Source organism: Gambusia affinis, linkage group LG16, assembly GCF_019740435.1.
Source record: "Gambusia affinis linkage group LG16, SWU_Gaff_1.0, whole genome shotgun sequence".
Taxonomy (NCBI): domain Eukaryota; kingdom Metazoa; phylum Chordata; class Actinopteri; order Cyprinodontiformes; family Poeciliidae; genus Gambusia; species Gambusia affinis.
In genome coordinates, this window is record NC_057883.1 from 21,455,303 (window position 1) to 21,481,600 (window position 26,298).

Below are 26,298 nucleotides of genomic sequence, written 5' to 3' on the forward strand. Positions count from 1 at the left end.
TTTTAAATACATTTCTTATTTTTTGGGAACACCACAATCGCAAAATCGAATATCGACAAAGTTTTGCGCAAATCTGCAATGGATCGCAGCCACAGCTAAATTAAGTTGTGTGATTTTATCCGGGTAATCCAAACCTGATTCAGACGGAAAATTAATATGAAATGCAGCCAAATGGCGATACAGAAACGTGCAAAATGTAAATGTTGCCTAATAGGTTCCCTTTAAAACACACACATAAAGGTTTTTTTGTGAAGCATTAGACATTAGATGTACACAGATGATGTTATTTCACTCTATTTCCACACGATCTTCCTCTTGCATCCAGCTCTGTGTTTGTACCTCGCTTCCTGAAGCAGATCTGCGACTCTAATGAAGCGTTTTCTCCCACGTCGCCATTCTCAGGCTGAAATCTGCCACAGGAAATTACCATGGCTGTCACCTCAGCGCGCCCGCCACAAGCTGAGCCCTCCCCTCTTCTTCCCAGCTATTTGTGTGCCTGGCTTCCAGTTTTGTATCCGTCAGCCTCCCCAGATGTGTGTGTGTGTGTGTGTGTGTGTGTGTGTGCGCGCTAATCATTTTCATGTTAAGTAAACAGGGCTTCAGCTGCGTCAGCTGTCTCTCAAGCTGTGCAGAAAACTCAACCAACGAGAGTCTCTTACTCCTCTTAAAGATCGCACTTTAGCCAAGAAACCTCCTGTAACTTAATCAAATGCACTTTAGATTGATTTTCCGAATCAGGTTTGATTTATCCGGATAAAATGAATTAATTTAGCAGTGAATGACGGAGGTTTGAAGCGTTAACAATAGACGCGTTTCTACTGCAGATATGCTCAATACTTAGTAGATATTTGGCTAATGTAAAAAAAAAACAACAACAAAAAAACACGTTATTTTACAATTGCAATGTTTCAGAAACGTAATTAAAATGAGGCGAGAATAAGTCTGTTCGTGCCATAAGTCATTAGAAACAGTAATTCTTCTACCACTTCCTGTCGTCTTAATACGTTTATATTCATTCAAATTAAAAATACTTTATTAATCCCAAAGGGAAGTTAAGAATATATATTAACATTACATAGACAAATGTTCCTTTAAAAAACCTTCCCTTACTTTATGCAATGAAAGAATTAGTTAAGTCCTCATTGTGGAGTCAAAAAATGCTTTTAGGATTATTCATTTTGGAGGGGAAAGTTTAGTTGTCCGCCATGGTTCATTTGGGTTATTTGTGGGAGTTTTTCTATAGTCTTATGTTGATTTTAATATGTTTGGTTTATTAAAACATACATATGCATTGATTAAAAAGCAAACACCAACAAAAACTTACTGTCTTCTTTGTCTTTTCCGCCAGTAGTAACATCCGGTTGTTGAGAAAACATCGCATTTATCCATCTGGCCAAAACTTTTCATCGCGTTTTTTCGAAATTGGCATGTTTCCAAGAAGCAAAATTATTTTCGTAATTCAAATTTGCAAAATTTTATGGTTAATGAAAACGCACCTAGAGAGAAGAGATGTAAATAAAGTCGCTCTGCTCATGATGGAAGACGACAAAACACAACTTTGATCGCATCGTCAAAAGTTTCTCTGCCTCCTGCTGTGCTGATCCAATCCCCCCATGGAGGCAGAAGGAGAAAGAGCCGGGGGCCATGATTCATATTTATGACAAGAGCCAGACCAGCAGTCGCCTCATTAGCAGAAAGTCACACAGGTCTGTTGAGTCAAAGCTGGCTGACGTCTCTGAGTCACAAAGAAATGGTTTGAGGAACTGTTAAACATATATTTTATTTGCTGTTGAAGGATCAGGGCCATTGCAGATAGAAAAACAAAAAGAGGAGTAAATTTCCATCAAAAAAACGATTAAAACATTGTCTAGAAAAATAAAGGAAATTTCAGTCTGAAAAGTTGAAAATTTGATTTGAAAAAATTTTAAAATTTGAAATTGATCTCAGAAATTGTCTCAAAAAATTATAATTTTCAAAAGTTGAGAGCTTGCTAACAAGAAAATGTGAAATTTTAAGATTAATCTCAAAAATTTTCTAGAAGTTTCCAAATTTGAAAAGTTGAAAATTTGGAAGAAAAAATCTGAAATTTTTAGACTGATCTCTGAAATTTTGTAGAAAAAACAAGAAAATTTCTAAGTTTGAAAAGTTGATAATTTGATTGAAAAAAAAATCTGAAATCCGGTAGAACGAGTTCGATCAGATGTGGCGTCCATAAAGAAGAGGAAATGGCAGCTTTGGTCCAAAATGGCCGACTTCCTGTTGGGAAGCGTCCAGTTGTGATGCTTTAACCCGAACCTTAATAATAACAACCTGTAGACACCAACTAAACATTCTTTCATTAATCTGTATTAAAAATGTTTATTTTTGTTGATCTGATGTAATATTCTAATCTTAATGTCATGTTTACATTAGTTGTAAACAAAGTATCATCATAATTAATCGGAACTAAACATCAGGTTCTGTGTATTTGTTGTATATATTATATTAAGTATTTGTATACTTTCAAATTAGGAAAAAGAAATTATGAAGGATCCATTATGATACAGTACATAAACCTCAAATGGCTGAAAAATCTGATGTTGAAACTATTTACAACAGATTTAATATAAAAACAACTTGAACTTTTATGGTTTTATTAAGACAGGATAGTTTTATCTTCTAGCTTTGTCATTTTAATAAAAATGTTGGAAAAAAAAATCAACAAAACATTGAAATAAAAACACTATTTGCATTCTTGTTCCAGCAATCATCTTCCTCAGATCTTAAACTCATTCAGTCTTTGTCAGATCCAACTTTGTCTTATGCTTTCTTTCTCCTTGTTTTCTATCTTTTGATCTTGTTTTTTCTCCCTTTCTTCCTTGTTTCCTATCTTTTGTTCTCTCTATTTTGTTTTCTCTCTCTTGTGCTTTCTTTATTGCCTTTCTATCATTCTTTCTTACTTTCTTACAGAATCTTAATGCTTCTTAGAGTGAAAATCCTGCATATTCATTGGAAAAAAGTATTATTATTATTTTTTTTAAATCTATCTATCTGTGACTTTATGTTTGTTAAGGAGGTTTGAATTGGACCAAGTTGGATCCTTAAATATGAAACTTCTGGACCTGTTTGTTGTTATTAAAGCAGTTTTGTTCCGACTCCTGCATTACATCCTTAAAAGTATTTAACTGAAAACAAACTGAAGGTTTCGCCTGATTAGTTTCCCTCAGAGCTGATGGTAGTTTATTATTATTATTATTTTATCTTTTTAGCCGGTCCAGTTGTTCAGACTGAGCATCAGAGCCGATGCTCCTGTTAATAACTAAGCTGCTCCTGTTAATAACTCAGCTGCACCTGCAGGATGCCGCCCGTCTCCGGGCTTCCCAGCCCCGCATCCGATTGGACAGCGACCGCGCCGCGTCAGCAGCATCAGCGCGGCTCAGCCAATCAGAGCGCAGCAGGTTAACGCAAACATCCCTGATGCTGCCGCTGTGTAGTAGCAACCCCAGAAACAAGCACTGCTGGTCTGATCCGCGTGGATTCACTCCACGAAGATTAAAGCAGATTAATTAAACTGATTTAAAATGTCCCCGCGGTGATTGTGACCTTTTAATAGGCGCTGATTGAATCGGGAGGAAGATGGAGGCTCGATCGATTATTGGAGAAAGTACTGATGCGATAGTGGTGGATGATTCTCCGACTGAAGAGAAGGAAATTCAGCAGACTGCCCAGAGGTAGGTTTCTTTTTTCTGCATGGGAAATTGATATAAATACGCATTTGGGTTTAATTAATGAAAAAGTCTCAATAAGGGATGATTTCACCTGCTGGAAGATCCCATAAATCAGCTCTGTTGGCATAAACACTGTAATTACGTGCATTTTTAAAAACATCTTCATGTTCTTTATTGTGGCAGGTGAAGTGATCTGCATTAATTTAGTAGGACAGATCTACGAGCTGCCATTTGTAACGTTAATAGCAATATTTTAGTTTATTTAGACTGTCAGAGAATTTTAATTTGTTAATCTTTTAAACTAACAACTGCCTGGCGACCTGGGTGACCCCGCCTCTCACCCGGAAGATTAGCTGGAGATCGGGACCAGCACCTCCTGACCCCAGTAGGGACCAGGGTGTTAGACAATGAATGAATGAATAAATGAATGAATGAATGAATGAATGAATGAATGAATGAATGGATGGAACTATGTTGTTCCTAAATTTATAAATGTCAACGTCACAAAGTAAATATTTAATTCACAAACTGCATTTAGTTTACAAACTAAATACTTAGCTTTTGATTCCAACATTTAGTTGGTAAACATTTAGTTCCCAAGTAAATATGTAATTAAAGAGCTAAATATTTACCTTTCTAACTAAACATTTGATTCACAAACTAAATATTTAGTCTTTCTACTAAATATTTAGCTTCCTATACATATTTAACTCATGACCTAAATGTTTAGATTTAAACATTTAATTTGAAAATAAATATTTAGTTTGCAAGCTATATATTTAGAACCAAGTATTTTTTAGTCCAAGCTAAACATTTAGTTTCCTAAGTATTTAGTTTGAATATGTTCAATGTAAATATTATTCAAACTGAATATTTAGTTTGAAAAATCAATATTTAAGCTTTTTAGCTAAACATTAAGTTGGAAACTAAATATTTAGTTTGTACGCTAACCATTTACTACCCAAGTAAATAGGTCAGGCTAAATATTTAAGTCTGACCTAAATTTCCATTTTCCTAACTAATTATTTAGCTTCCTTCCTAAACATTTAATTCACAACCTAACTATTTAGTTTTGAAACTAAATATTTTTGAAAGGCTTAGTTCGTAAACTAATTATTCAGTTCTCTAGCTAAATGTTTAATTTGAAAGCTAAATGTTTAGCTTTCTAATTGAGTATTTAGTCTGGAACTTTGACATTTATAAATATATGAATAACATTTTGAAAATATGATTTTGAAAGATGAACATGTTTTTTTTTTGTATGTTTTTTGCATTTAAACAGGGCTGGACTGAGTGCAGCAGCAAGCTAACATGAAAATGTTGACTCGTCAGAAATCAGTTCTGTTTCTTTCTCCTGCTGTTTGGCTTGCAGATGTCAGCCAGTCACTCATTCTGATCCTCAGCAGCTTTTCTAGCTGGAAAACATCAGACAGCGAGGCTGGAGAAAACATGGAGCTAAACTCAGCAGCATCTGTCGCTACAAGGAGAACGCCGCCTGTTCTTCTTCTTTGACATGCAAAACGCAGAGTCTCCAAGTTACTTTAGGTCGAGTCCCAACAGATCTGATTTCTATCGGAATCAGCAGTCAGTATTTGGATTGACAGATTGAGAGTTTCCTGGCATGAGGAAATATGTTGTTTCAGGAGAATGTGAACATTAGGCAGGGCCGGTCAAAGCCTTTCAGGAGACTGGGCAGATTTCATTTGGGGCCCATCATACCGACATTTCAACAGCAGATGCTTCACTGATCCAAAGATACTCTATGTGTGCAACATACTTACTATTGTTAGTGTTGTTTGTAATCGGCTCCATTCTACCGTTGTCATGGATTTCTTGAGATAACTCAAGTTTTTTGTTCCAACGGGACTCTTATTTTGAAATACCCAGGCACTTAAACTGGATGAATACTGCAAAAATACTAAATCTTTCCAAGTATGCTGGTTTATTTTCTAGAGAAAATATCTTAGTGAATATAAAATAAGACAAAACTAACTTATAAGTAATTTTACGGCACAATATTTGAGTTTATTTGAAGTCAATAATTCCTTAATATTGAGGAAAGTGTACTAATTCCATTGGCAGATTATTTCACTTACAACATGGGAAAATCTCTACTTATAAGTGAAATAATCTGCCAGTGGAACTTGAATGTTTTGAATGTTTCCTAAACATTTCTTCTGATTTTTCTCAGAATTCCGACTTTTCTAAATTCAGAATTTTTTTTTATAATTTTCACTATTTTCTCAAAATTCAGATTTTTTTCACCAGGATTCTAACTTGTCAGAATTTTGCCTTTTTTAAAGAAAATTTTGTCAGAATTCTGACTTTTTTCTCAGGATTCCACTTTGTTGAGTATCAATTTTCTTGTCACAATTTCTTGGAATTCTGACTCTTTTTTCCCAAAGTTGTGACAAAACGTCAGAATTAACTTAAATCCTGAATTTTCCGTCAGAGTTCTGACTTTTTCTTAGAATTCAGAATTTTTAGAATTTTGATTTTCTTCTCAAAATTCTGACAAATTCGTAACTTTATTGATGAATGATGCCTGCACTTTCTCCCACTTTCCTCGTACCTGAAGACGATGAACGGATGAGACTGAAAGTTGCTACGCAGACATGCTAATTGAAACTGCTTGGATAATTTTTCTCATAAGAGCTCTATTATAAATAAAACTACCTTTACCTATAAACTAAACCATTGCCGCTGGTTTTGGTTTCCGCTTGGGACTTTTAACAGGTTGGGAAAACAACCAGAATCAAAGCCAGCAATGTGATCTGCAGGAAACGAGCGTTTAGCTTGTGGTTTTTCTGCTAAACTCAGATTTTCAGCTCCACAAAGTTTTTCCACTGTGTCTGTTTATGTTCGGTGCACAAGGAGAGGAGCAGCAGAGGGAAGTAATTTCAGATGCAGCTTCATACGAGCCACACTGACGTCAGACACAGTCCTGTGTGGATCAGTTTTTGTAATTTCTCAGAAATATTAATGAATTATGTAAATTATGGCTCTATTAGTTAGACATCTGGGTTTCTTATTCACTATTTGTGTATATTTTGTGCCTAAATAGTAATAAAATGCTTTATGACAGAGCTACTGTGTATATTTTGCTCTATAAATCATTTAGATTCCTATAACAGTCTTTAGCACACAGAAATCTTCAGGTTTACTGTATTTTTTACCTCATCTGAGCCCCTTACTGCTCGATGCAACTGTATCTGCGAGGTCAGCCGGGTTTCGCTGGCTCCCTCTAATGCCATGGTTACGAGATGACAAGACTGGCTGCGTCCAGACTGCTGGAAAAACAAATAACGCAGACCCTTCACTGAGAGCAGCCATTAGGCAGCAGCTTGGGCTGTTTATGAGTAAATTATGCAACGTTTCAGTTCAGAGCCGAGCTGTGCAGGGGCTGATGCAGAAGCAGGTCGGATACGTTGTTCTGTTGCACATGTAGGTTTGAACAGTTGTGGGTCGAGTAGAAAGAGCATTTTCTATGGAGTTAAGCTTGAAAAGTGTTGGAAAAGTACAGGGATATAAACACTTTCAGGGTGTTTTCACACATGATTGTCCAGTAGACTTTTGCAACATTTGTTACATTTTCAGCTTCTGCGGTTTTCTTTCCCACTGCAACGTGTCAAACGAACCAAATCCTTTGAAAAACCTGTTCCCATCCTCTCCTCTGGGGGCGCTGCACCAAGAACTACTGAAGGAGACAACAAAAAAACCTCTGAAGAAGACATGAGCGCAACTTTCTTCCTCATATAACGTAAACAAAAATGGAGTGGCCTCAGATTTTAGCTGTTGTAGGATTTCTCTTTTGGAAAAGACCACATGACATTTGTCCCGCTAACGCTAAACTTGCACGTTTATTTTGGTTGTATTTACCCAGAATGCCATGCGCTATAATTCACTTCCTGCTTTTGGAGTGGTCTCCAGTTGAGGTTCACATAAGCATTTGAGAGTTCACTTGAAATGAACCGAGACCGAGGGTTTTAAACGGACCAGAGTTCGCTTTTAGCTGTCAAAATAACACGCTAAATATTAAACGCATGCGTGATGCATAAAAGAAGAAGGGACGCAATGCTTTGCTACTAATTGTCAACAGTATGATAACTAGATAAGGTCAGGAAAAAGTTGTAATTAAAAGCAAAAACAGGTAGTTAGAGGAAAGTAGGTCAGTTATGCTAGCTTGACTATGAGAACCTTAACATGTAGGTGTGCTGCAGAATTCGGCGTGTTTCCAATATAAGGCGACCCAAACACCAACTCTCTGAAGGATCATCTGTAGCAGGTATTTAAATGAGCTAATCCATCACCACTAGTGTTCAGATGATCACTTATTAATAATAACAAAATAAAATTCAGGCTTTTTTCAGTATTTGAAAAGATTTCCATGAACATCTTTAACAAACGAGGGTGAAGAAACTCCTGGGCTCTCCTGACAGCAATTAGCCATGATGTCAAACCTCTTGCCCTGAAGACGTCATGATGTGCAATTCCTACCTACATCAACAATCTTCTTCTCCTTTTTATTTTACATACGTACAACCTGAAGCTACAATGTGTTTCTGAATCCATTTCTTACCTCATTATTGCTGCTGAGTTGTGCGTTTTTACTCTGAATCTACGAGGAAAAGGTAATTGCTCCTACTATAATTCTTTCATTTCCAGGTATTTCTTCCATCGTGTTGTTGGAGTTACATGCCTTTATTTGTCTCGTTGCTCAGTTGCATCCCGGTGGTTTCTCTGTGCCCCCCCGACGGCTCCGTTGAGGCCCAGCTGACTGTCATCCCCTCTGCAGAGGAGCTGTGTGACAGCTGCAGCAGCCTGGGCAAACCCTCCTCCTCCTTCCAGCTCTACCATCAGGTACGTCTGTGTGTCTCTACCTGCAGCACCGTGTCCAGCAATACCTGCTATATTTAGAAATACTCATAAATGGCCAATGTTTTATTCTAATTTATGCAATAACATCTTCTTAAATGTCTTTATTCAAACATACGCAGATGATACTGTTATTTATATGCATGGTACAAACACAATTCAAGTAGCAAATGAAATTACACAGTCTACACTGCAAAAGCGCAACATATTACCAAGTATTTTTGGTCTATTTTCTAGTTCAAATATCTCATCTCACTTGAAATAAGACAAAATTAACTTACAAATATCTTTTTAGCAAGTTATAAGAGACTGCTTTACGTAAATAATGTCTCCATATTGAAGAAAAGGAAAGAATCTGCCAGTGGATTTTATAAATTAAAATGTCTTGTTTCACTTAAAGGAATGATTGACTTAAACCAAGCTCCTGTTTCTTGTAAGTTAGTTTTGTCTTATTTCAAATGTATTTAGATATTTGGACTAGAAAGTAAACCTCAAACATTTTTTTTGTGCCTTCTATGACTAATTAATCAGATTAGTTAAACTAGTCCTGCTTAAAACTTAATGTAAACTAAACTAATAGAATTTTTTACTTTGACTTGACCGCTCATAAAACCTGTTACTCTTCCTTAAGGTCCCGCAGCGTCTTCAGACTGGAGCCTGCCATTCGCCGTGCCACCATAAATGCCCCCACTGCAGCCGTCAAGGCCCAGTCAAAGCCCGCTGCTGCCACTCGAACGCAGCGTGTCCTCATGCGGACGGCGGGCTGGCGGTGAAACCCGGACACAGCTGTGGTTCTGCCCAGCAGGCGTCCTGCCACGGGTCGGCCAGGTGCCACTGGCTGCACGGGTCGAATGAGACCAGAACCAAACCGAAGCAGCGCCACGTGGCGTCAGTAAGGTGGGACAAAATTAAATAAAACACCAAGGCATGTTTTCCAGTAATGAAATATGAGAACGTATGCCTGACGTTTTAATGCTGGCGGACAGATTTTGTTAGATTATTTTTACCGTAATGTTTGGACTATAAGCTGCTACTTTTTTTCCACGCTTTGAACCAGGCGGCTTGTTGCCCGGTGCGGCTTTCCTGTGGATTTTTCTTCGACCACCAGGGGGCTCTTTAGCAGGAAGTGAATTATTGGAAGTCAAAATTGGAAATCAGAAAAAAAAGCGCTGATTTTCATTTAGAACAAGTACATGCTAGCAGCAGGCACAAGGGGGAAATGTTTTCAAACTCAAACCCGCTCATCATGGAAACAACACCAAGGAAACAACACCAAGAAGTTCATAAAACGCAGCTTTTAAGTTGAAGGCTATCGATCTGGTGGTGAACGAATCCATGGCTCGGCGTTGGAGACGGAGGGATGCGTCCTTAATAAATCCAGCAGATTTATTAAGATGGAAAACAGAGAGCAGTAGAGATACCAGCAGCTTATGGCTCATATATGTACGTTTCCAGGTTGTTTTAAAAACTTTGTGGCTGCGGCTTATAGTGAGGTGCGCTCTGTAGTCCGGAAAATACGGTAATTGGATTAAGAATCTGTTGTAATAATCCCTAACTAATTTAGTAATTTAATCATTAACTGGAGTATAAACAGTCATAAAAAGGCAGATTGCTGAAAGAACAACAAATTCAGAGCAGTGTGGCAATTTGTACAAAAAATATAAGATTTGTAAAAAATAAATAAATTTCTACCCAGAACACCTCAAGTGTCCGAGTTTTAGCTTCACACAATTCAAATTCTGTAAGAAATAATAAAAAAGAAATATTAAGCACTTTTTGACAGACCATTATTTTATGCTTTGTTATTCCTACACCATATTGATGTTTAGTAAAACAGTTGAATTTTTGAATTGTTGATGTAAAACAACTATTTTTTTAGCAGCAGATGCTTCCTTTGCAACAAATGATCAAACGTTCACTAACGGAATAAAAAAATAAAAGGATTTTTTCTTAAGAGAGGAATAATTGATTATTTGCATCTATTAATGCATTTCTAATATTGTATAAAAGGCGTAAGTGTTTAAATTAACCTTCTAAACATTTTTAGGTGCAGTTATTGAGACATTCTCCCTTCATTTGTTTTAAATTATTATAGAAGGAATCGTATGATCAACACTGCAAAAACACAAAACATTAAGTATTTTGGTCTAGTTTCTAGGGAAAATATCTAGGTACACTTAAAATAAGATAAAAACAACTTACAAGTAACTTTTCAGCAAGATATAGAAGTCAGTCCCTTAATATTGACAAAAAACGGCAGATTATACCACTTAGAATGGGAAAATATCTTATTAATGAAGAAATATTCCAGTGGAATTAGTATTTTTTATATCAATATTATAATTCAAATGTTAGACGACAAGTAGATCATTTCTGTCATAATTATGTTCTGTTATTAATATTACATTTTAATTGTTTACAGGACTGGAGGACTTTACTTCATCATTAGAAAGTGAGTCTTAAATCCCGGTGTAGGATTCATCATTTCTTCTCTTATTTTTAAATATTTATTTGATTGTTGTTTATTTCTGTTTTTGCAGGTATTCCCAGCTGTTAGTGGACCGACCGTTACTGGTGCTGCTGGTTTGTGCCGTCCTGCTGCTGGGATTGTCACTGGCTGGACTCTTCATTGGGCCTCTGCCAGACTTCTCTGATCCGCTTCTGGTGAGTAAATGAGACGCAGTCAGTCAGCAGGATTTGTTATTGAAATCTCACCTCAACGCATCTGGTTTCACACCTTCAGTCAAACCTACAGCAGAAACGTCTGGTGATTTTTAATGAGTCAGTTCAGTCTCACATTTAATTTAAATTATCCTAGTAGTTAACACTAGTTGATATTGGAGGTACAATGTCAGCAAACCAGGAAAAATATTAAATACGCAAGAATCTGAGCTCAAGAATGTACTTTTAGGAATATTTTTCTGTACTTCTTACTTTTACTTGAGTGATTTTATTATGAAGTATTTCTACTCTTGAGAAAAAATTCTGGATTTTCTACCCACTGAAATGAAAAATAAACATGTTTTGACCCAAAAATTCACCAGACACAGAAACATACAAGTTTTTTATTGAAAGAAACTGATTTGGAAACATTTTCTTATGCCTGATTTTGCTATTTTTTTGTTACTTATATGAATTATTGTCTTTTTGGTCCTTAAAATACTAAAATTTCCACTTAACTTTATATTTTTGTGAATCTGATGTAATTTTTTAAATATTAAATGACTGATAATTTGATCAGTTACTCAGTTCTTGAGTAGACTTTTTACCAAATACTTTATACTCCTGACTAATTTCTTGGACAGCTACTTTTTACTTTAGTAAAAATATGTTGAAGAAGTGCCGCGCTAACTTGAGTAAAGGTTTCGTGTACTGTGCCGTCTGCAGCGTTCTTTCCTCAACTCTCTTTGTTTCTGAGTGAATCATTGTGCTCCGAACGTCTCAGGGTTTCCAGCCGCGGGGAACGTACATCAGAGTTCGGCTGTCCAGCTTTTCCAAGCTGCAGCAGGAAACCGGCCCGGGAAAAACTCTTTCCGCTGAGCCACAGCAGCTCAGCAAAAGGTCAGCCGAGAGTCAGAGTAAAATGAGACGTTTCCGCAAACCATTCGGTTGGATATTTTAACACTTTTCAAGGTCAAACTGGCAGAGTTTTTTTAAAACTGTTTGGTTGTGGTCAAGGCCATTGCAGATGCTACATGTTAGCCTGTTTTATCTAGTCCCAAACAAGCAAACTTCTGTCAGGTGGAAGAAAACTGGTTTGGATTAGGTAAATATCTTAGCCTGTCACAATAACAAAAATGTTTTCAGGATGATAAATTCTCCCTGAATTTGTTGTGATAAACAATAATATTGTTGTGTTGAGAGCATTTTCAAATAATTTAATGGCAATGGCACATTCTTAAAAGATAAATAAACTTCAAATTCTAATAAACATTTAACACTGGAAGAAATTTTAAATAAAAATAAATAAACAAAACAACAGAAACACCAAATAAAATTAATTATTTCGTCTCTGTAAATAAAATTGTCCTTCAAAAAAAGGAAGTGTTAGTTCAGACCAAAGCACCAGACTGAAGACTTTTATCATCCCGTTTTTGGTAGAAAGACAGAAAAGAAGAAAAAGATAAATTATGTAAATTGGAATTATTGAGCTCCCTTTAATTTGATTTAATTGACTTATTGTTTGTTGTGACGAGCCTACATGCAAGCTATTGTTTAATAAATTAATCTAAAGTTAATTAACTATGGAAAACACACACATTGTCTTCAGTCAGAGGGATCTTCAAACTTGCTGTAATACAGACTGCTACAGGAAATATTTTCTGCTAACAGCTATCACTACACACAATAACTCTATGAAGAATTTGAATTAATATGAGTAACAACAACATTTAATTTCCATTTTAGATCAATAAAGTATTTTTAAATTGAATTGATTAACAATTAATTAATAAGCGGCCATTTTCTTAAAAACCTGAGTTTTCTCTTATTTTAAGGTCAACCATCTTTGCATAACATATTTGCCTGAATTTGTTCATATTATGCTGACTAAAAAAATAAAATAATAATTTTAACATATTTTCCGTCAGCTATATTAATTCTGGTTTTCTCTCATTTCTGAACGTATTTGTATATATCTCCATATGACAAAAAACAGGAACCTCTTGAGTATCTGAACAGAAAAGTAAAAGATGAAAACAATAACATGTGAAACATAATTCCCCGTGAAGAGAGAGATGTTTATACAGAAAGAGTCTGTGGTTGCTCTTGAAAGAAAGCTAAAACTTTCCTCCATGAAATGTGGTAACTCACCACAGCCATCAAAATCAACCGTGCTTATTGGCGCCATGATTTTTCCGTCATGTCAAACTTTAGGAACTTGTCGAGTGTTTATATTTCAACACATAACCGCATAAAGTGCATTTTAATCCCACTACGGACTCCGTTTGAACCGTTTCCTTTGGTATGGCCCGCCGCCATCTTTGTTTCTATTTCGCTGGTTCCGCTTGAAGATGACCAGCGGGGACCTCTGCTGGATGGCGGCTAAACTACAACACTAAATAAAAGATGGTGTAAACTGGCGTAATTGGAACTAATTTTAATCTATTAAACCATTAGGCGTAAAATTGATTAATTGTTTGTATCTTTAGTTCCAGAACAACCAGGAATGGTCAAAGCTTAACTGAAAAAAAATCTAGAATACCAGTGCTACTGTCCAGTGAAGCAGGTTAATCACCACTTTGGTTAAACCACGTGGTCAGAGGAGAAAAAGATTACTATGTCTAGCAAGAAATATGTTGGAAGAAGTCACAGTGAGGCTTTTGGTCCTAAATACCAACTGCCAAGCTCTGTGGTGGCAGCTTAATGCTCTGGGCTGTTTACTGGCAGATAAACTGATGAATTGCAAAAAGTGGACGGAAAAATGAAAATAGAGACTTAACTGTTGATTCTGGAGTACAAACAGGACAATTATCCCCCAAATAAGCTATTAGGATCATTAAAACAGGTGTGATGGAAATTTATGGACTAATATTGGTGCCAAGGCTTTAAAAATATAAGAAACACTCATCCAAACTTTCTTCTGGACTCAACCAACTTAAATGAACTCTGACAGTTCTGCCAATAAAAGAGGTTAAATATCCAGTCGGAGTGAAGCCAGAAGCTTTAAATGTTGAGCACATGTATATAATTTTGGCCCTGTGTGGATTTCATAAAAATCCACAATAAATTACAACTTGTGTGACCAATTCTTGTTTGTAAAGTTAATTGCAGTTGCTTGTTATGTGATCATTCCACCATGAAACAATAAAACCCTCCAGGCCAAAACTAATGAGTTGCTTTTTCCTGTAATGGCTGTATATTAATTCAGAATTGATTATTCATAAAATTTAAGTATAATGTATTTACATTTGTAAGAGCAGACGTGTTTTCTGACATTCCAGCTTTGCCAAGTCCGGCGCTGTCAGCAGAGACAGTAATGGCAGTCAGCTCGCCTCCAGAGGTCGTCGTATTAAGAGGATGCTGGCTGCTGACTTTTCTCTGGACACTTTCCTCTGTGATGCTCCAGGTAAAGAAATCCTGAACCACCTGGTTCTTTAATTAAAGAACACATTATTCAAAATTCACATTTTGCAGGTTTTTATACTTTCATTTGTGCTCCTGCTACTTTTAAAAACACCGAGTGTTCTTAGGCAATAAGTTAATGTTTTACAGTGTCTAGAAAGAGGGCCGCTGTAAAAACCTCCTGATTATACAAACACGCTGCGCCATTACCTAGCAACCTCAATGGAGGTTGCTAGGATTGTCACCTAGCAACCCTATTAGAACTCCAGCATATTTTCTCAGCTGGTTTTACCATTGTACAATGGCTGCTAGAAAAGGCAAAGATTTTGTTGTTGACTTACTATTCAGAAACCACTTGCTGCATTCTTGTTGGTTGTGCAGGAGGCCCTATTTCTGCTTTTCAAAGATATTCTGTTTTATAATTGTGCATCTGTTTGCAGCCATTTTCACATGTGAGTGTAAACATTAAGTTGGCGACAGAAGAACTTATTTGGATTTAAAGTGACAAGACACCCTAAAGCAGCTCATTCTGAGAGGAACTCATAAAAGTTAGAAATTACCAGGCTAAAATCTCATTAAGAATGATTTTGTGGAAAAAAAATGTGACAAACATATTTTGTCTAGATTTTGCCATCTGGGCCAAAATTGTTGACTTCATAGTAGTAGAAGGGCAATAAAAAGAAAAAGTAACTAAAACTAAGCAAATAAAGTAGGTAGGGATTTTTACGACAGCCATATCAGGGCAATTGTAGGTAAATAAAAAAATGAGTAAATGTCCAATAAAAACTCAGAAATATTGTGATTAATCTCAGAAATATTCTAGAAAATTGTGACATTTGAAATGTATAAACTTCCAATTTATTTGGAGACAATTTCTGATATTAATCTAAAATTATTTTTTAATTAATATCCTTGTTTTTTTCAGGAAATCTTCATAGATTATATTCAAGATTTCTTTGCTTGGTGGCAGAAAATTACTGCTACTTTAAGTTTGCATGTTTGCTGTATTAAAAGAAAGACATCTAGTTTTCAGTTTCTTCTAGGCTGGATTGAATACATTTATTTTCAGTAATAAGAACAGGATTTGGGTCACTTTCTTTCAAAACGTTTCCTATATTTCATATTTAGCCAAGTTAAATAAAGAATAAAGAAAAGCTGAACTGAGTGCAACAAAGTTGGCTTTCAGTAAAAGTCTCTTAGTTTTACCTTTTGTTAAAACATGAATACTTTTTGTTGTACTTTACATTTTCCTCTAAAGGAAAATTATGATAGTAAGAATTTTGACCCTGATTACAAATTAAAACCCTCCATCATTTTGGATTGCAAATGGGAGCCGCACAAAATCAGTCAAAGGCCCACAAATGGCCCCCTGGGCCAGACTTTGGATCTGATCAAAGAAACATCATAGATCATCTTTAAACCAGACAAAAACCTGCTATATCTTGGACTAGAAATACGTAAAAGATCCCTGACTACATCATGCATCATGAAAATACCAAGTTTCGTGATGTGGTTTGGTAGTTCAGAAGAAGCAGTTTTATATGTGGCTTTATGTGGAAAGCCAATTTCTGTTAAAGGTTTAACTTTTATGTTTTTAATGAAACCCAGAAATCTCCCTCAGTAGATTTATTAGCCAGATTTTTGTTTGGCACAAAATGTGTTGATTGCCGTCTTTCATCCCCATTGTATCATACAATTCACAAGCCTTTCTTTTTTTATACCCACTTTGATGTTTGCTAACCATCCCTTGAATCACATGGTTCACCGCCGGTCATCTTGCTCTCGTAGCCTGACGCCATCTGCTTCTCTCCGTGCAGGCGAGCGCTACGCCCAGCTGGTGTTTCGATCCGAAAACTCAGCCAGTCTCTGGAGCCAGAAGGCCATCCACGCCATGTGTGAGATGGAGCAATCCAGGGTTAGCTCACGCCTCGCTTTTAGATACCAACCTCTATCAATGTCACTTTTTATCTGTTTGACAGTCTTGACTGTAATCTATCGACCCTTTAATGTGACGTAACGTAAAAACAACTTATCATTTTATTATAACTTTAATGAGGAAAGATATGGCGATGGACAGCAGCTGTCAATCATAATAACTGCGATTGACAGTTATTATGATGGCTGACCGCTCCGTGTAATCGCGGATTTGCAGCCAACATGATTATTAGAGAGATGATATACAATATCGCATTATGGAGAAGGTGTCTAACCATTGGTAACCATGGAAACAGTGCCGCAGCGTCATGTCGCCTAGCATGTATGGGAAAAAACTGGTTAGCATCTTGACTTTTGTACGTTTTTAAGGCTTCTTCGGTGTAAAAGGAAACGCCGTTTATGACAGTGATATAAATCATGTGGCATGAATTCACGGAAAGTCGGTAATTTGATTAACACGTCAAAGGAAGGAGGTATGAGTTGGTTTCTAAGCTAGCTACCGCCGTCTATCAGCCCAGATGAGGTGTGTTACGTTCACAGACAAATTAGCTTGACTCGAACAAATAAAAGTCACAAATAAATTGGCAAAAACAACTTTGGAAAACAATTTCAGTCGCTCTGTCCAATACTTCTGACGTCCATCATGGCGCCTCGAATGATTAAGTGACGTAGTTGCAAACGGTCAATATTTTAAGTCCACTCTACTGAATCCCATAAGAGATTAATTTCTTGTCTGTAAATTAGTTTCAGAAGCGGGCACGAGTTCAGAAACCTTTTTTTGCTCTCCTTGTGAATCAGATTCGGTCCCAGGCTCAGTTCCAGGACCTGTGCCAGCAGCCGGAGACCGTGGAAGCGGAGGGAACGCTGAGAAGAGGCTGCTGTCCAAGCTGGTCTTTGGGGAATTACTTGGCGGTTCTCTCCAATGCCTCCTGCTGCCTCAGCCTTACCTCACAACAGGCACTGTAGCTTTATGTTATCAGTTCTCAGCTAATTAGATCTCACCACAATGTTACAGGCTGCAGTTTGGATTGGCAAATTGAGAAGGTCAGTTATGGATTTTCCATAACGTCTGAATTCATAATGGAGTTTGGAGTCTAGCTCCTGCTAAATTGTGCCAGATTCCACTGTTTTATCAGGAATCGTTTATGTCAGGCTGTAGTTAACTTTTGTCATTGCCAAGGGAGTTTTGTTTCAGTGCTAGACTTTCGTTTTTATTACTCTAACCAAGGAGTTGGAGCTGAGCTGTTTTATATTGTTGCCCAAAAGGAACTGAAACTGAAATTTGACTTGTTCCAGATGAAAACTGACACCTAAATGTCTCAGATTGTCAGACAAATTGTAATGTGACAAAAAACAACTTGATTTAATTCAAAATGTAGTTTGGAAATTATGATTTTTCTTTTTAATTAAGTGAAAGAAGCTAGTATTTTTGCCTAGTTTTTAGTGCAAATATCTTATTACACTTCAAATAAGACAGAACTAACTTGCTAGCAACTTTTCAGCACAATAGAGGAGCTTGTTTTAAGTAAATAATTTCTTAATATTGATCTAAAAGTACCAGTTCCATTGGCTGTTTAGTTCAGTTATTACAAGATAAATTTCCCATCTTTGAGTGAAATAATCTGCCAATTAGACAAGTGCGTTTAGATCAATTTTAAGAAATTATTTACATAAAACAATCTCCTATTTCTTGCCGAAAAGTTACTTATAAGTTAGCTTTGTCTTATTTGAGATATTTGCACTAGAAACTAGATGAAAATACTTGGTAAAATTTAGTGTTTTTGCAGTGTAGCTCACTCATGCAGATATCTACAGTATGAAAGCTTGCATCTGGATAAACGCCTACAGTTCCTGTTCCTTGGTCTCATTTTCTGTTATCCTTCTTCCACACCAGGTCTCAGAGTCTTTGAATCTTCTCCGGAAATGTGCTCCATCCTACCACCGGGGAGATCTGACCGCGGCCTGTGCAGAGAGACCCATGCATGGCGGCTGCTCCTCCGTTCCCTCCCGCTGTAAACAATCCCGCGTTGTGTTCCAGATCCTGCACTTCCTCGTTGACAAAGACTTTCTCGGCCCTCAGACCGTTGAATACCAAATACCGACGCTGAAGTACAGCCTTCTGTTCTTACCCGTCCAGAAAGGAGAGCACATGATGGAGATCTACATGAATAGCCTTGAAAGAAGAGATCTGACGTACAATAACACGACCATAACCGGGATAGACTTTGGTATCAAGAAGACGCTGTTCAGATATTACTTGGTGAGAGATTCGGTGTTCCCGGTCCTCGCTGTTTTATCCCTCTTGTTCACCATGGTTTTATATCTCCAGTCCTTCTTCATTGTAGCATTATCTGTTCTAGCAATCACAGCCTCACTCCTGACCTCGTATTTCTTCTATAAAGTAGCTTTTCACATGACTTTCTTCCCCTTGGTGAACCTGGCAGCAGCTCTGATTCTCTTAGGAAGTTGCTCCAATCAGGTTTTTATCTTTACAGATTTCTGGAATCTGCAGCTAACGCAAAACCCTTCAGCCTCCCTGGAGAAGAGAGTAAACAGAGCCTTACAGGAAATAGGCTATATTATCGTAGCTTCAGGCTTGACCTCCAGTGCAGCTTTTTTCTCTGGTTATCTCAGCAGCATCACAGCAATTAGATGTTTCTCTGTTTATCTGGGGACTGCTTCCTTAATCAGCTGTCTGCTGGCGTTAGTGTGGATACCGTGCTCTTTCATCTTGCTTGAGCGTTCCAGGAAGGCACCCGCTGCGTCTGTGGTGGTGCAAACGTGGAATCCACACTGCTCCAAAAACCTGGGTGGCTTCTGGGAAACGAGTTCCCGTAAGAGGTGCATCTTCAGCATGGTGCAGAAGCTGAGGGAACTGAAAAGAGGCCTGTCAGACACCTCAAACCTGCTGTTTCTGAAAATCCTACCCTGTGGGGTCGTGAAGTTTCGCTACATCTGGGTGTGCTGGTTTGCAGTTCTTGCTGCCGGGGGGACGTACATGTCCTGCGTTGACCCGGGCATGAGGTTACCCACCCTGGACAGCTGGGTTGCCCAGCTGTTCCGCTCCAGCCACCCTTTTGAGAGATACGACGCTGAGTACCGCCACATGTTTATGTTTGAGAGGCAGAGGAATGGAGAGGACAAACCTTTCACTGTTCTGCTCGTTTGGGGCATCAAACCGACTGATAATGGAGATCACTTTAACCCACAGAGTAACGGCTCCCTGGTTTTTGACCCTGACTTTAACATGAGCAGGCCGGACGCTCAGGTCTGGCTGAGAGATCTGTGTGGAAGGGTTCAGAACCAAAGCTTTTACTCTGCTCCAACACCAGAAAATAAAGATGTCATGACGGATAACGTCTGCCTTGTGGAGCAGCTGGTGCGCTGGGTATCTGTCAGGCGCTGTTCAGGAACCACTGATGCCCTTCATCTCTGCTGTAGCAACATCGCCTTCCCTTTCCCTCCCAGCGTTTTTGAAAGCTGCCTGAATATGATGCTGGCAGAGAAACACGCTGAGAGCCATGTGCCTCGTAGTGGAGGCCTGTACTTCCTGCCAAACGGCACGGCAGCTGCCCTCGTTCTGGAGTTCCAGACCACCTATCTCTACAGCTTCAACTTTAGCAGAACCAGTGGTTTTTACAGGGAAATCCTGACATGGTTCAACAAAGAAATATTAGGAGCCCCACAAGGGCTGGAGAATGGCTGGTTCATCAGCCAGTTGTCTTTGTTCGATCTACAACAATCTCTAAGTTCTGAGACTCTGGTGGTCGCTGGGTTCTCTGTAGCTCTCACGTTTATTCTGCTGCTGCTAACAACCTGGAATATCCCACTTAGTTTATATGCAACTGTTGCAGTAGGAGGAAGTGTGTTTGTCACTGTTGGACTCCTCGTCCTGCTTGAGTGGCAGCTGAGTGGCGTAGAGGCCCTGCTTATATCCTCCGCCGCAGGGCTTTCTGTTGACTTCGTAGCCAACTTTTCCATTTCCTACAGCTTAGCTCCTCATTCGGACAAGATAGGAAAAGTGGCACACTCTACTAAAAGAATGGGATGCCCTGTAGCAATAGTTTCTGGTGCATTTTTCTTCATGGGCATTGTCATGCTTCCTGCCACTGCCTTACATTTTAGAAAAATAGGGATTTTCCTGTTTCTGGTGAAATGTGTGGCGTGTGGATTTGCAACCTTCTTTTTTCAGTCCCTGTGCTGCTTTTGCGGGCCACAGAGAAGCTGCGGAAGAATCACGCTGCCGTGTTGCTTGGAGGACACAGACGGCGTGCTGACCTCCTGCGCCGAGCCTGGCCCTTCGCCTGCTGCCAACGGGGCTTTTGGCAGATCTAGAGGGAGGCGGAGTTATGACAAAGAGGCAGGTGGTTACCTCTCCCCCGACCACCAGCGTCAGCACAGACACAAACAGACCAGTGGAGGAGGAGGCGGTTTGCACAGGGGCGCAGAGCAATACGAGCTGCAGCCTCTGGCCTACCGCCTGAGCGACAGCTTTGAAAACAGCACCTGTACCAGCAAGCTGTCCAACCAGCCCTCGGTGCTCTCAGATGAAATTGAGTTTTGTGGGGTAGAGGTGAGCAAGAAGGATTTGGATCCAGCCCAACCAGCCCTTCAAACTTCATCCCCTTACAGAGAAAATACCCTCCGCCAAGCAGGCCAGGTGGAAGAAGATGTAGCTACTGGAAATCTGCTGTGCAAAACCTGCAGGGGTCAATCAGTTGTGGGGAAGCAATGGAGCAATACGTCTTACTCCTCATCATCGAGCATAGAGGAAACCATCATCAGCCACACAATGGAGACTACAGACCAGCAGTCGTTCTGGAAGGATGAAAATACCACAAAGGAGGGTCACAATCAGCACTTCCAGTCTCAGAGCTCCTGCGAAGGATTGGAGGACTCCTGCGAAACATGTCTGACTGACATTGAGGCGGGGTCTTCAAACCCACAACAGGCGGATGGAGAGACGGCGGCTCAGCTGCAACCAGGACACCTCAACGGCAAGAGAGACATGCTGAGGCTCTCGCTGAAGGAAACGGTTTACGAGACGAAGGACCGCAGCAGCCGGAGTGAAGAAGTGGTCATCTTACCCAACAGCAGGCCAGACCTACCAGACGTCTGGATAAAGCGAGACGGACAGCGGGAGGATGCACGTTGAGCAACACGACGCTGTGGATTCGCAGACATCCAGGACATTTCAACAATAAGTGCTTGAATTGAAGGCATCAGGACTTATTTCCTTGTTTTCTGAAGACATTTTACTGCTCATCTTCTGTTCAGATCGAGGGTTAGGACTTCAAAACTTAGAAGACGACAGCTGCGTTTCCATTAACTATATAATTGCGGATACTTGGAATATTTTGAAAGGTTTTAGCGCTAGGATAAGACGTTTTTTCGGCTGTATCTAAATTAGTTACGATATAAACACTTCTTTCGCATCACACGAGTCACATGACCAACGACCGGATGTTGCCACTGGCGTAAACCACAAAGATGACAACAGGAAGTCGTTGAAGGATTGTGATTTTTAATGACTTATCACGTGAACAAACTTATTAATTCAATTTCTTAATAAATGGCGAAATTCTGCTGTTTTGACATTAGCAGATTATTGAGAAAGTTTTGCTCACATTTGTAATGAAAACACAATAGAATCATGAAGGTCTCGAATCCCTGATCCACCTGTATGTCCTACACTGTAAAACATTTGAAACTGGTTTAACTTCAAAATTAAAGTCCGCCTGTTGCCTTGAAAATGCAATTCATGTCAACAAGAAAATCATTTTGGTTTTAACTCATAAATTAATATTCATTAAGTTCATTTAACAAGAGAGAAGTTGTGTAAGCATTGTTTATTAAGTTCATTAATCTTGAATTGTGAGTTTCAACTTAATGCTGCAATTTAAAACAGATAATTATTTCACAATATGCAAGACAAAACTATCCTCTCCTAGTTAAAGAGACACATTTTCCTATTACTTTACTCACAATATCAAGTTAAAATAAATAATTATTTTACTTGCATGAACAAAATTTCTGATCTGATAAATTTTATTAAACGTCACAATGAATTCAGCTCAAAAACATTGTGAGTGAACAGGATATTAAAATGAACATTTGCCTTAATAAAACACAAGAGTCAGATCAACGTAACGCACCAATGTGCAGAAACATGCCGCTAAGCATTCTGGGAAATAGTCCCCACTCCTGTCTTTTTCTTCTTCCAGTTTTTTAAGCGCTAACCTAAAAACTCTAGTTTATTCAACTCTTGGAGGTTTGATTAAATTAATAAAAATAAGTTAACATAAGTCTATCTTTCACAAACACACATTTAAGTTCAAATTCTAAAACTGGCTAAATTTATTTGACTTAAAGAGTAGAAGACAGTAGACTAAATGCAGGTCATCTGTTTTACAGTGTATGAGTTGTTTGGGTCGTGTTCTGACTCAACAGTTCATCTACATCTCAAACACATTTTGGGCAGAAAAGATTTGTGCTTAAAGATATAAAAGAAGAAAGAAGATGGCTTCAGGTTTAATCTCTCTAACACCTACCCATAATCTGAACATTCCTTCAGTAAACAGGAGGAAAAAGTCAATCTGCCTTCTGCTGAAGCACTTATGATCACGTTAAGCAACCTTTTCCAAACACTGTGCATTTATTGCTCTTAATTTATAAAACCTATTATATTTATAGAATTACAAAATCATGCAAAAAGTGACCAAACAAGGAAATATGGGCCAACTGCAAATGTATCGAGTGACACCATGTTTGTTTAATGTCGCTTTAAGGTCGTCTGTCTGTTGCAATAAAGTCATTCACAGAAATGGGTCAAATCAAATCATAACCTTTGACCCCAGCAGAGCATAACAAAATCTGTTCAGGCACCAGCAGAAATCAAGACTGTTGCATGTTTATCACTGAAACCTTGAAAAAAGTATTTTGTGCTACTGAACCTGGACACTCTGAATATCTGACATTCACTGATTCGCTTTGTATAATTTTGTTGTTCCTTATTATATTCATGCAAAATCTTGTTCCTCAAATAAGCTTTTAATACTAACCATTTTTTTTCTTTGAAATTTCAAAGTTTGGGCTACTGAATACAAATTTCAGCTTCTTTGTAGGAGTGGGTTGGTATAAAACAGCAGAAAAGTGCTAAAATACTGTTTACTTACTGTATATTCACTGCTGGAAAAGTTACATTTTACTGTACATCATCACTGACTCCGGTATGAAACTATATTTAGGTTTTAAAAACTTTTCATAACCGACCCAATGGTTTGTTATTGACCCTTTGCACGTGACGTCACGGTCTTCAGAACTCGGCTCGCTCCGCCATGATGGACGTTAAACAACCAATGCGCTCCAGTTATGCCTGTCAAAATCGGACATCTTGTTAGCCTACTATCGCTTTTATTTAGTTTATTTGGCTTTAAAAATGGTCATAAGATGTTGCGCAGTCGGCTGTACAGATAAGGGTGAAAACCAAACTTGTTATTTTATTGCATAACTTTTAATGAGGAAACTTACGGCAGCAATGGATAGCAGTTGCCAATAGAAATGACTGTCAGCCCTCGGTGTAACCGCGGATTTGCAGCGAACACTTTTTACAAGGTAAGAAGATTAACGTTCATATACTTTATAAGTAAATACGATTAGAAAGATAGTGTCCAATATTGCATAATGGCGAAGGTACGCGTCTAACCATTAGTAACCATGGAAACAATACCCACCGTCATGTAGCCTAGCATGTAGGGGAAAAAACTGGTTAGCATCTCGTCTTTGGTACGTTTTTAATGCTGCTCCGGTGCAAAGGGAAACGCTGTTTGTGATATAGTAATATAAACCATGTGTGGTGACTTCAGGCACGCAAAAGGAAGCAGGTATGAATCGGTTTCTAAGCTAGCTATTTCCAACCTGTAAATGCCGCCGTCTATATAAGGCCCAACCAGGTGTGTTACGTTCACATACAAATTAGCCCGACTCGATCAAGAAGAAGCCACAAATTAACTGGCAAAAGCAACTTAGGAAAACAATTTCAGTTGCTTTATTCAATACCCCCAACGTCCATCATGGCGCCTCGAATGATTAGTGACGCAGTTGCAAACAGTTAATAAATGTTTTCTATTATACGGAGCACAGGAGTGCAGCCTTGCTCCTCCCCCACACATTGCTGCTCACGCTGACTCCAATAAATTTCCTATATGTCTCCGTTTACTTACAATCAAGAGAAATTGGGTTATTTTGGATGTTTGTCACTCTTAAAATGCTAGCTCAAAATTACAGTTGGGACGATAATGTTTGCTAACCAGCTGACTACAGCCTCTACAACAGCAGATACCTTTACTCCCTGTATTACTCCACAAAACCTGTGCAAGTTTTTGTTCCAAATAAAAGCAATATAGATTGTTTTATGTTTTAAAATTATATAATTTATTGCTTATATTTATATTTAAAATTGGATTACATACTCAAGATAAACTGACATTGAGTATCCCTTATGGCCATAAGCTAACAACTTTTAAAAGCATATCTTTTGTACATTATGGTGTAATTATGCCTTAATTATATGTGTAGCATGTAAGGTTTTCTGGTGATATCCCTAAAGCCATTTATTATTATTAGAAGTCTAAAACAATCCAATGCAATCACTCCTGGAACAATTTACTATAAAAAGTGCTCTTTGTCCAAAAGTTGATGTTTGTTATTGAGTTGGTGCTTTAACATTTGGAAGTGATTTTTTTTCTCTCGTTTTGTTCAATTTAAATAAAGCTGATGCAGACAGGTGGTTGATGTCGAATCAGAAAACCAGATGTGGGATTTCTGTTAAAGAAACGTTCAGCAGATTAAACATCTGAGGTTTTTGATCAATCAAATCAGAAATCAGAAAAGATCAGGAAATTTGGATATCCTGACGGACTTAAATATAATAATTTGTGATTATTTGCTCGTCACTTTAAATCATAAACAGATTTTAAATAAACAAAGTTATTTAAATAAAAAAAAAAATCAAAAGTATATTTGGACTTTTGGTGAGGAAAATGAGGCTATAATTTAAATTTATGCCAGGGAATTGTCAAATCTTTCATTTTTTGTCAATATAAAATATCTATTTTTAACCAATGCAAAACTTTATTGGTGTTGGAAAAGTATTTGTCTTTGCTTGTTGTTTGTTTGTGTAAAAAATGTGTTTTGTGTTCCTCTAAATGACATGAAGTGTAAAAACAGAGGCTTTAAAGTGGCTTTGATCGTGGTTCAGCATGAGACCTTGGCAAGACTTTCATAAAATGTGCCTCTGAGTTGTTAAAGCTTTTGATGCCATAAGTGTGATTAAGTTTTTAGAAAGTCTTTGTTCTAGCAGTCAGCAGAATGACCTGCCTTAAACTCAAGAAAGAACAGTCCGGCTTTTTATCTTGTGGTGGAAAAACACCTCAGCTGCACCATCATCACATCCAGCTGTCTGGGTTACCACCTTTTCACAAACCTGAAATAAAACTTTTGATTCAGACTTTTGATTTTTCTTCCAGACATGTTTAATTCTTTGTTGTTTGGATTTTTTCCAAAAGGTGCTGACACGTAGTAATATTGATATCGTATATCGATACCAGCCCAAATTTTTATATCGGTGGATTCCTAATGATGATAATCAATACGATAAATACACATGCAAGTGGATGAATGGAAATGTTCTCCATATTTCATGTCTAGAGGTAAACCG

General features: G+C 38.0%; 1 protein-coding gene and 2 long non-coding RNA genes across 4 annotated transcripts; 1 reads left to right on the forward strand and 2 right to left on the reverse strand.

The window, feature by feature from the left end:
- The first annotated feature begins 2,952 nt into the window (after positions 1-2,952).
- disp2 (dispatched homolog 2 (Drosophila)) lies at positions 2,953-26,086 on the forward strand. 2 transcript variants are annotated; one of them, XM_044143525.1, is made up of 10 exons: positions 2,953-3,710; positions 8,429-8,567; positions 9,214-9,479; positions 11,005-11,034; positions 11,123-11,246; positions 12,028-12,143; positions 14,525-14,649; positions 16,463-16,560; positions 17,379-17,537; positions 18,475-26,086. In XM_044143525.1, the coding sequence occupies exons 1-10, from the start codon at positions 3,616-3,618 to the stop codon at positions 21,733-21,735; spliced, it is 4,413 nt and encodes a 1,470-aa protein (XP_043999460.1). In that variant the 5' UTR covers positions 2,953-3,615; the 3' UTR covers positions 21,736-26,086. The 2 variants fall into 2 exon arrangements, with proteins under 2 accessions (XP_043999460.1, XP_043999461.1); XM_044143526.1 differs by lacking the exons at positions 2,953-3,710; positions 8,429-8,567; positions 12,028-12,143 and having other exon boundaries at positions 9,348-11,034.
- On the reverse strand, positions 8,603-13,666 carry LOC122846515. The gene is made up of 3 exons (XR_006373251.1): positions 13,395-13,666; positions 11,149-11,243; positions 8,603-8,614 (listed from the first exon to the last, which is right to left on the reverse strand). It is a non-coding gene; the product is annotated as an uncharacterized LOC122846515 (long non-coding RNA).
- Positions 14,590-17,438, reverse strand: LOC122846513. The gene is made up of 3 exons (XR_006373250.1): positions 17,353-17,438; positions 16,371-16,511; positions 14,590-14,675 (listed from the first exon to the last, which is right to left on the reverse strand). It is a non-coding gene; the product is annotated as an uncharacterized LOC122846513 (long non-coding RNA).
- Positions 26,087-26,298: the final 212 nt, after the last annotated feature.